General features: G+C 30.9%; 1 protein-coding gene across 2 annotated transcripts; it reads left to right on the forward strand.

Annotated features, from left to right (window-relative positions):
• Positions 1-1761: 1761 nt before the first annotated feature.
• LOC139481473 (uncharacterized) lies at positions 1762-6064 on the forward strand. Of its 2 annotated transcripts, none has more exons than XM_071264836.1 (2): positions 1762-1877; positions 2802-6064. In XM_071264836.1, exon 2 carries the CDS (start codon positions 2808-2810, stop codon positions 3789-3791), a length of 984 nt encoding a protein of 327 aa, XP_071120937.1. In that variant the 5' UTR covers positions 1762-1877; positions 2802-2807; the 3' UTR covers positions 3792-6064. The 2 variants fall into 2 exon arrangements, with proteins under 2 accessions (XP_071120937.1, XP_071120938.1); XM_071264837.1 differs by having other exon boundaries at positions 1762-1786.
• Positions 6065-11130: the final 5066 nt, after the last annotated feature.

The raw sequence follows: 11130 nt of genomic DNA on the forward strand, positions 1-11130 counted from the left end.
AGGATTTCATCGTCCCCTATGAGAGTTATATCCCCTTGAAACAATTTCTTTCCTTTGCATTTTTATCAAAATGTATAAGAGATAGAATCGATTTGAAAACGGCAACATGTACAGGAACAGATGGCAATGTTGATGAACATGTACAATCATTTTGTTATTAACCCTTATAAGGAGTTATTCCCCTTGAAAAATTGTACATAATTTTAGAAAAATTGTATCTCGAGAACCGGAAATCGGAGAGACTTGGGACCATCACCAATAATCTTAAGTTCATGTGACCTTTAATATGTACCCAAGGTCAAAGGTCACAGAGTGCAAAAAAAAATTACGCTGCAATTTCAAGCTTTCATATTAAGAAAACGATAAGAGTTTGCTGCATACTTACAGCGTATAAAATGTTCCTCTTGACGAGCTCTACATTTTATACACTGAGCTCAAAAGAGTCCGACTGTCTGTTCAAAAGTTACGACGGGATGATTCTTAAAAGTATAGTGATGTGTGTATATCTTTTTAAAGGTAACAAATAGCAACCTACTATAAACTGCAAAGATGATCAGTAGTTCAAGACCTTCAATTTGAGGTCAAGGTCAGGTCATGATGAAATTTCACCTTGACCTTCAAATTATACTATGACCTTGACCTTGTGATATTTGAAAGGTCAAGTGGTCCTGAGTTGAATGATGATAGTCCCATGTCTCTACGACTTCCGGTTCTCAAGTTTTGTATTGCATCATATATTTGATGATTAATTGTGACCTTGGTGAACTTTGAAATTGTCCCAATTCTTTTTCTTTAATGTTGTCCATCAACTGTAGATCATTTATCATTTAACAGATTTCAGATATCTATTGTCGTTTTAGAGATAATGCAGTTTGAAGTTTTGCGAGCGGAGGCATGTATTTCTGAATCATCATGAGCTTACCACTTAAAATGTTTTAGAAATTGAAGAGGTTGACATAGTTGTATGTTTGACCAAATACCAAAAACATTCCTTTGAAAAAAACACCAAAAAATCAATTTGAAATTTTCAAGTTTTGCATTGACTTTGTAAGTTTCATAACTTCTATTCATATAATTGACATTGCATCATTATTTGCACTTTGTCAAATGGGGTCATCTGATATATCAAATTGAAGGTCTTAATAAACTCTACTTAAAAAGGAAAATTTTAAACCCCCTTTTCATCCCAGGGGGACGGGTGGGGTCATTTAGTGCAAACATTCAAATTTCTCAGATGGTAAGGTTGTCGCATATCAAATGAAAGAACATAAAGCGTACATTTCAAATTTCAAATTGACGTCTCCCAAAAATGGGTTGGATGGGGTCATTGAGTGCAAAAAATAAATGTTCTTTTAAGGTAGGGTGGTTGTATATCAAATGAAAGGTCATGATGTGTACATTTGAAATATCAAATTCCCGACCTCCAAAAATTTGTTGGATAGGGTTATTAAGTGCAAAAATCAAACTTTCAAGAACATGGTGTTGTCGCATATCAAACGAAAGCTCATCTACTCTGTTCCATATATCATAATTCCGATCTGAAAAATGTAGACGGATGAGGTCATTAAGTGTAAAAAGCGAAAAGTTTCAGAAGGTGTGCTTGTCGTATATCAAACGAAAGGTCGTACAAAGTACAATACGAAAACATCACTTTTACAGGAAAGACCTTTCAATTGTTTTACAAACAATTGAGATACTAGTTGTATATGATCTTATAAGCCGTTCCTATTCTCGGTCTATTTTTGGGTCAGGTGATTTCCAACTTTATTGACTTTTATGTGTAAATGTAAGTTTCTGTAAACCTTGATTATTATTCGATTTGAAGTTAATGAATCTTTAGTTTAGAACACCATTTAGATCGGAAAAAGAAGCAAAATGTAAGTAAATTAGTTTGTGCTCTTCAAACTAGTGTTTAAATTAAGTTTTAAAGTTATCCCCGTTTGTACGATGAATCATAGATGTGTAGAATACTATATTTTCATTGAATCACTTAGGACTTATCGATAGCATTATTTTATAGTATGCCAGTACACCTATTCGGGTTTTAGAGAATATATGTACATATTAATGCAAACATAGATGAAGAAAGAAAAAAACATTTTTTTTATTTCATAATGTATGATGTTGTCTCCCATTGCACAGTATATAATATTATTTACAGTGACTGGGTCCCCCCTGATATACACTTACTAGGACATAATTCAATTTAATATAATTACATTTACGCTACACCTAAATAGTTTTTGCGTTTGTAGTGTATGTCACGATAAACTAGACAAGCTGTTTGTTTAATATGAGTTTGGTTTTTTTTTTTGTTATCTAAGATTGTTATAGATATTACATGTAAATGTTTACTAAACCTAATACTTTAAACAGGTGAAAGGCTATTATGAATCGTTGTGTATTGTCGTTACTGAACTGGTAAGATTTCGTCACTCAGAGGTCAAAAGCGTTTCAAAATTTAAAAATTCTGTTATATATTGCGTATAAAACATTTCTTTGCGATTTTCAAAAAAAAAATGTTTCTGTTATCTTATTTTACTGTCAATTATCAAGCACCTTTGAAATCTGTAACACGAGAAAATGTAATAACAATGATATATATCTTAAACGAATGAAATTAATGAAAATTAGTGTGTATTTGTACGAGGTTCGAAATGCCCTCGTCCCACCGTTACAAAAACAACAGATTTTTATAAACAAAAAATATGTATCGTCTATTCTAAACTCAAAATAAGTTATCAGTGATACTCTATTTTGTCTGTAAGATTTTTGTCATTCTTTATATTCTTTATTTTCAGATAAAGATGTCGTGTCCTTTGATTACATTCGTTATTTTGATGACAGCATTGACTCCATTAATCGTAAAAAGTCATAGTCCCTGCAATGGTGAAAAAGTTCCAAAAGTCTACACACTTGCATCAGTAAAAACATGTCCTACTGGAGAGGAGAGGATACAAAAGGAAACTTCCTGCCATATATCAAACAATATATTCCACTGTTTACCTGACAGAGATGGTAATCTTTATACTTTTTGCGGAGTAAGCAAAAGGTACCTTAGATATTCTTATTTTGTTGCAGACAATAATGGTACGTTACGTCTAACCAACCTAGGATTTACGATATCTCCAGGGACTGCTACTGAATTATATTCCAATTTAAGCCAGGTTATCGTAAATGCCCCAGACTCGTTGGACAATTTTTCCATTTTTGAGCAACTGAAGGAGGAACTAGACTTTACTGCTACTGATGCTTGCAAACATAATTTAAAGAATTATGCATTACCAAGCCGAGATTCATGCAATATTATTAACATATGTGCTGAGCCTAAAGATGTTCCATGCATTAATATTTATGTTCTAAATGTTAGTAATGGTCATGGAAGTATCATAGAAAGGGAGTTCCCTCTACCAAAGACAAACGAAAAGAAATATGCGATGATTGCGTTAGTTTTATGTCGAATCTATCGTTCAACCTTGATGAAACAGTGTTCAGCAACTCAGGGTCACATTTCATCAACTATCCAGACCTCAATATATCCTAAGGATACTGTAACAACCGGAACACAGATCTGCCAAATTTGCGACAACACGATATTTATCATTACTATTGTAGTATTAGTTATAATAATATTAGTATTAATAGTAATTTTAATTGAGATGAAATTTCATTTCATTGAGAAACAATACCTTAAAAGGAGACAACGATCATCAGAAAAGGGGGAATATGCACAACCTTCAGATACATATGATACTAGTCATCAAAGCAAAGTGGAACTATCCACAAATTAAACCAGTCCCATTTAAGCAAGGTCCTCATGTGTCAAAGAAGAATACCTCATATCTTTTGTATAAAATCTACAAACTAACTTGATAGGTTTTTTTTTACAAAAATCTGGATGTGAGTTATCTGGATTCAATATCACTAGATTTTATTAATCACTGCCTCTCTGTAAATAAGGCATCCCTTATTAAAGTGAGTTTTAAAAATCTATTTTTTTTAACCAATCAATAAGATGTGGTCTGTTTAGTCTTCAACTGCTAGATAAAGTATGTTCTACTAAAAAAATATGTTTTTGAATAATAATGATATAGATCAAAATGGAAAAAAAGGATGATATACGTTGATTATAATACATGAACTTATATTTCGATAGACAGATCATGCTCTAAACAAAAAATGATCAATTTTACAATTTTTCATGTGATCACTTAGTTTAGTTAAAGTCATATTTTGAATACTATATAAATTACAGTGACGTACACAAAGATCGAATGACACTATCAAAATTTCTTTTTTTTTTCTTCTTTACTTTGTACAAATTTGAAAATTGCATCCTTATCAAAGATTTAAAAGAAAATTGAAGAAGAAAATTAGTCATATTTTTATCAGCAATTTAAATTTCCTCCATAAGTGGTTGACTTAAAATGTAAATGATTATTTATTTGTATAGTTCTTGTTTTTATGCCCTTTTATGCTTTTTTGTAATTTTGTCAAATTTTAAACTTTTATATATGTATAGACTTACTAGAACTTATGTTATAAACTAATTGTTATGTGTACATGATTATCCGCCAGGATTTATCTGACTATTGTATTATGTCATTGTAGATTAAAGTTTTATTTTTTTGTAATGACATGGTTTTCTTCTTATTGATAGGTTAGATGCATGTTTTATGTAGAGTCTTGTTAGACTAAATGTCCAGCTGAGAGGGCTCATTTGCCCATGGCCTCTCAAATGGATCACCATGATCTATTACTGGGTTTGCAATTGCCACTTACAACAGTAGAAATATATACAGTTTTCCAATCTGTGCAGCCATCCATTCTTCTCGTATCAGTTTAAGAGTTCCGTGAAGTTAATTTACAACGAAGCAGTGGTCATATTGACTTGAAACTTAGTCCATATATAAGTGAATATACATAAAAATAAAGAAGGCCTTTTTTATATATTTGCTAACAGAATAATAATTGAAACATAGTGTTGTTATTTACGATCAACTAGAGCAAGTGTTGGAGGCTTGGATAGATTCAATTCATGCATGTTTGGTTGAATTAATCAGTTAAGTTTCTTGTATATCAATGATGTATGTTTACATGCTTATGGCTGATGAATCCCAATTATTGTCACATTTATCAATTATATCTGATTTGTTCAGAATCATACAAGTTGAGGGTTAAGCTAGTTTTACGATTCAATCTACCATTTCGTCAGAAAATGTCCATAAGTCAAGAATCTGACAGTTGATTTCCATTAGTTTCGTTGTTTTATAAAGTCAGGTATTTGGTTTTGTAAGTTTTTATGAACTTCCATTATTTTTAATTTACCTCAGACTTCAGTATTCTGGTTATTAATATTTTTCAATCCAGTTTGAGTTGTTGTTCTTCTACCTAATATAATCATCAATATAGAACATACAGAAAATTTAAAAAAGAATTAGATTTTTTTTTATAAATAGATTTAGATCGATACATGATATCAAATTTTATAAAAATAAAAATAAGTAACAGGGTAGACATCGTAAATTACCTTTGGAAAAAAGATTATGTCCTCTCTGTAAAAAGGAAGTGGAAGATGAATATCATTTTGCTTTAAAATGTCAAATTTTAGAAGAATGTAGGCAAGAACTTTTTCAGGAAGTAGAGATTATAGTTCCAGATTTCACAAAAATGTCTGATGTGGAAAAAAATGGCATTTATGTTTACATTTAATGAGTATGACGTAACTAAAATTATTGTCATCAAGGGAGTTAATGATTTATATGTATTAAGAAACAGTCTAACTGATAAGAAAAAAACTAGTTCATGTAACAAAGTTATGACTATTCTATATTTTTCTTTTAGTATTTGTTATGATATATTTTATAACAATTACATTATGAATTTTTGTACTTGTACTTTCAAATTTCCAAAAGTATCACCTCCTCCAAAATATTTAAATATAGTCTTATAGAATATGAATGTTGTTGAAATCTAAATATTATATGCTTGTAATGATGGTCATGTTTGTTTTGGTAACAATCCAATGTTTGGATTTTTACACCAATAAAATTATTTGATTTGATTTGATTTGAATATAGTTTCTGTATAATGTACATTTTCAGTTAGCGATTCCAATAAAGTTTCTGTATTATGATGCAATCTTTTTTCACGAATTCAGAAAAAAAATGATTAGCATGTACGATATTTTAACATTTCTGATTATTTGATAAAATAACAAAACAAACCCATTGATTAAGAGAAATAAACTAGGTACACGGAACTTGCATTGATTTATGAAAAAAATCACAATGCAAAATTCAAAATATTGTCCTGCTTTCATTTTTGCTTTACTTCGTATCATGTTTTGTATTCAAAATAGTAAGCAAATATCAAATACAAAAATGTGCTTAAATTATTGATTGCAATTTGTCAACTAACACATTTAAATCAAAAGTTGCAGCTGATCAATTTATTTATGTTGCCGTATTTGTAGATATGGTCTTGCACATAATTAAAAGTCTCTATCCTTTACAGTTTTCAAGAATAAATCAAAACAAAAAGATGGAAAATGTCTTTAAAGACAATTCTATATAAAGATGACTTCGCTCTCTTTGACACTTTTTCTCTATCTACCCGATAAAATGTGAAAGCATTATCGTTGCAGGGCATTACTAAAAGAAGTAAACGGACGATTTCTATGTGTTATTTTGACTTATTTGAAGATAAAAAAAAAATATGATAAATATTTTTTATAAGGCCCAAAAGTTTTATCTTGCTTAATTCCACCAAAACAAATATGAGGAAAATATATAAATAATCGATTTACAGTTGTCTTAATGACTTATATGTAGATCTTTTTTTTTTCTGATTGTTCTTGAGTTTTTTACTGTGTCATCTAGTTGGTGTTGTTTCTGCAACAAAGCAAGAAACGGGTGAACATATTCATTCAGGGACAATAACTCCTGTAATTGCTGGCGATTTTTTAAATTTTTACATATTTGTAGTTTAATTAGCTGATATTTTGTTAATGTAAGTTCTCTTTCCTATTTTTATTTACACAAACGTCCTAAAACATTTTATTATGTTTTATAACTGGTATATAGAATTCTTCATTTGCTGATGAAAGTTTGAACGTTTATGCTATTTGCATATTCCTCTTTATATCTATTTAAACCCCAAAAAAAAATCATTATCTAAGAGCAATAACTCCTACAAGAAGTTAACTGACGGTTATTTACATTTTTTTTTTTATCAAAATTTGATTCTAAGGAACAACTTATATTACCGGAGTTCTCCCGGGTCGCAGTCTTTAATTGTTGTATGTGCTGTTTTGTGGACCTGTTCGTCTCTCAGTCGTTTTTTGTCATGGCGGTGTCAGTATTTCTTCGACTTATTTACTTGAATTCCCCTTGATTTACCTTCTCGAAATAGTAAGCCACCTCTCTACCAACGGAACAAAACGACTTCTCCGCTAGCTGATGGAGGGGGTTATATATCAACTACTTCACTACTATAATTTAGTTTTCTATGTTGTGTTGTGTGTACTTCTGTTTCTGTTTTAGTTAACCTTTAACCTAAAGGAACGATGCCCTTCCAAAATCATTTCCCCTATATGCCGATATTCGATCACAGGACCCTTGTAACAGTAAGTCACAATTCTTCAAACTAATCTATTTTTAACGAATGAACACCATTAGTAATTCATTTACTGAAAATCAGTACATCTTCAATGATTGTCATGATGGAAGGTGAGAATTAAAATCTATGTGTTACGAAAAAATTTATTCATGGGAGACATGGATAAAAGATAAAGAACCTAGCCCAAAATATAATATATCAAGTTGCAACTACCTTGTTAATAGTTCATCAGCTGTTTTGCATAAATCTGTTTTGTTTTGTATACGCTTTCAGACCTGATGTGTATTAGGCTTCTCTTATGATTTGATTCGAGATTATCTGAAAATTATTTAGACTTAAATGTGTCATACCCTGTTATCGATACCATACAATTCAATTAATTAGTACCAAACGATTTAAAAATCGGTGCCATTCAATTTTATATATCGGTGCTATACGACTTAATAGTTCAGTGCCGTATGATTTAATATATTGGTGCATGATGGTTTATAAAAAAGTTAAATCACAAAAATACTGAACTCTGAGGAAAATTCAAAACGGAATGTCCCTAATCAAATGGCAAAATCAAAAGCTCAAACACATCAAATGAATGGATAACAACAACTGTCATATTTCTGACTTGGTACAGACATTGTCTTTTAAAAGTAGTAAATGGTGGAATGAACCTGGTTTTATAGCAAGCCAAACCTCTCACTTGTATGACAGTCGTATCAAATTCCATTATATTGACAACGATGCGTGAACAAAACAAACAGACATAATAGGTAAAAATGTCAATACTACAGCAGTCAACATTGTACTATAATTCTTATCACTAAAAAAAACACACAAAAAAAACATGTAGCAAAGAAGCACAAAATGGCATACAGACCAAGCATATTAGTAAACATTATATACAAGAATACACAATTGCCATAGTACAATAACACAATGACGGGATGTATAAGTACTAAGCCACGTCATATATGTAACGCAGAAACATAAAAAGGCATATAGAAAAAACACATACCAAAAATGAAAGACGAGCAACAAACAAGTTTTCGAAGAAACACCAAAAGACATATATACAAAGCACATTAGCAAAATGAAAGACCAGAATATGAGAATATCATAAACAATAATGATAGAATGTCCAGTACCACAAGAAACTTAATACGAATTAACACATTAGGCAAACTGCGCTATAATGATGACAAACGTACAACTTATAATTGCATGAGCAACAATATTGATGCCACATGTGAAGTAGGACCTGCTTACCTTTCCGGTGCCCATGAGATCGCACCCATTTTTTTGGTGAGGTTCGTTTTGTTCAGTCTTAAGTTTTCTATGTTGTGTTTTTGTGTTCTGTTTATTTTCTACTTGTGAGTTTCTCTTTTTCACGAGATTTGAAAAAGTCGCATATCATGTTGGTCTGGCCATTATACAAACTGTAACGAAAAGGTTTGGAGAAAATTGGTTTGAAATTCATCTTTTCTAATTTTGATCTTTACATTTAATATTCTATATTTATTCTGCTGGAAGCAAATAACACCCCAGATATGTACCAAAAATGCTAGAAATCCATTTCCCTGTATATGAACACATTAAAGCTCTGTTATTTCTACTTTGAACTTTATGGAGATCCTGTGGGAATAGTTTAAGGTTAATTTTAAAGTTACATTGTCGATGACTTAATATAATTTAATATTCTTCGCGACAGATATCCTGGTCTAGACTTGAAAATGTCCTTTAAAAATACATTCGTTGTTCGTTTGGGAATGGTTTTACGTGCGATGATTTACATGAGATGAGAATATTAAAAATGTCAATGACATGACAAGACAAGTTTAAACACAAACCATGTACTAATATCTCAAGGTTTCATTGATTTCCGGGAATATTTTGACTGTTATAAATCTATAACACCATGTAAAGAATCTAAACTTTCAAAAATTTACTGAATCTAGTTATGAAATTATCAAATATGTTTCTTCGATTGATTGTCGAGTTCAAGAAATATTTTACACCAATATCAATTTGCTTACGGAGTATAAAATACCTAAAGATTAACACATTATGCATTGTCAAACAGTTACTAGTAAACAATGCAACCCAAAGAAAAAGATCAACATCAATATTAACTATATGTACTTTATCATAGAAGAGAAGCGAAAGGTACCAAAGGATATTCAAACTCTTAAGTTGAAACAATGTAACAAGGCTTTGACAAAAAAACTATCAAAAAGACAAACAACAGTATACAATATACTAAATCATTACACCAAAACAATACAGATTGAGCAAAAAGGACTCAACCACAACCGTTAATGATCCCATGTGCTATGGAAGGTTTAGCAGATTCTGCTCCACAAATACACGTCGTGTGAATTAAGTACAGAACCGGTGATGGCCTTTACTAGGTAGGTTAAATTTGATGAAAAAGTGGTCGGGATTGTGGTCACGACAATCGAAATATATCCGTCGTCATCTGTGAAACAATTATTTGAACTTATTGCATTACGTTGATAGCGCCCCTTAAATTTTCGATGGAATGATTACAACTTTACAAGCTGGAACTAGTGGTGTTCCTTATTAGCATCAATCCTTAATATAGATATCATAATGGGAATCAACTGTATGGTATATACTCCATATGCAGGCACTGTTGGAATGTAGCTACATAGGAATCGAAAATTCATAATTGGACCCGTTTTAAGATTTAAAATTAGAAGTTATACAAATCAAGCATCGTGAAATAAAAATATATAATTATTCATTCTGTTTTCTTTCAATTTATGCAGCATCGACAATCATAAAAAAATGAAGCATCTAAGGGGAAAACACATGTAGTTCAATGAATGGAATATACTATAAAGAGCATGTTTTAAAATTCAAGGTTTACTAAAAAAAAAGTCAATGTTTATATACAATGGTTGCAAAACGAGCAACACATATAACTCATTAAAGAATGGCTTTGATAAACTTTAGATTCCCCTCCAAATTTAGTCATTTGGAGGGGGGAAAATAATAATGTTTGCTCAGAAAAAGGAGTAGCAGACATTGACATATCTTGATTAAGAAAGTAGAGTTCATAAATTCTAATATCCAGTAGGTGTGCATGCTTAGATCATTGTACTGTTAATATAAAATCCGTTGTTATCCATTTGTTGGTCAATGTTTCCTCACACCTGTAATATTTATAAACAAAAAGAAACTAACCAATTTTTCAAAATCCGAGACGACATAAAAAAAAATCAAAACCAACAGACACAGGTTTTTATTTTTTTTTTATTTTAGAAAAAAAGAGGAAACATCTGCGGCACAAAGAAGTCTTCTCAAACACACCAAAGAGAGAAAAAAAAGTCCTACATTCGCTGTATCAATATGTCGTGTACAAATTGCGATTTTGTACAGGTTATAACATGTACAAAAATATTGTACATGTTATAACTTGTATGATGCAAAAATACAAGTTATAACATGTACCAAAGTACCTCATACATGTTATAACCTGTACAAAATATTGCT

Source organism: Mytilus edulis, chromosome 7 (assembly GCF_963676685.1).
Source record: "Mytilus edulis chromosome 7, xbMytEdul2.2, whole genome shotgun sequence".
Lineage (NCBI taxonomy): Eukaryota > Metazoa > Mollusca > Bivalvia > Mytilida > Mytilidae > Mytilus > Mytilus edulis.

Excerpts from the sequence above, each read along its gene's own strand:
- LOC139481473 (XM_071264836.1), top strand. The coding sequence starts at position 2,808 with ATGTCGTGTCCTTTGATTACATTCGTTATTTTGATGACAGCATTGACT.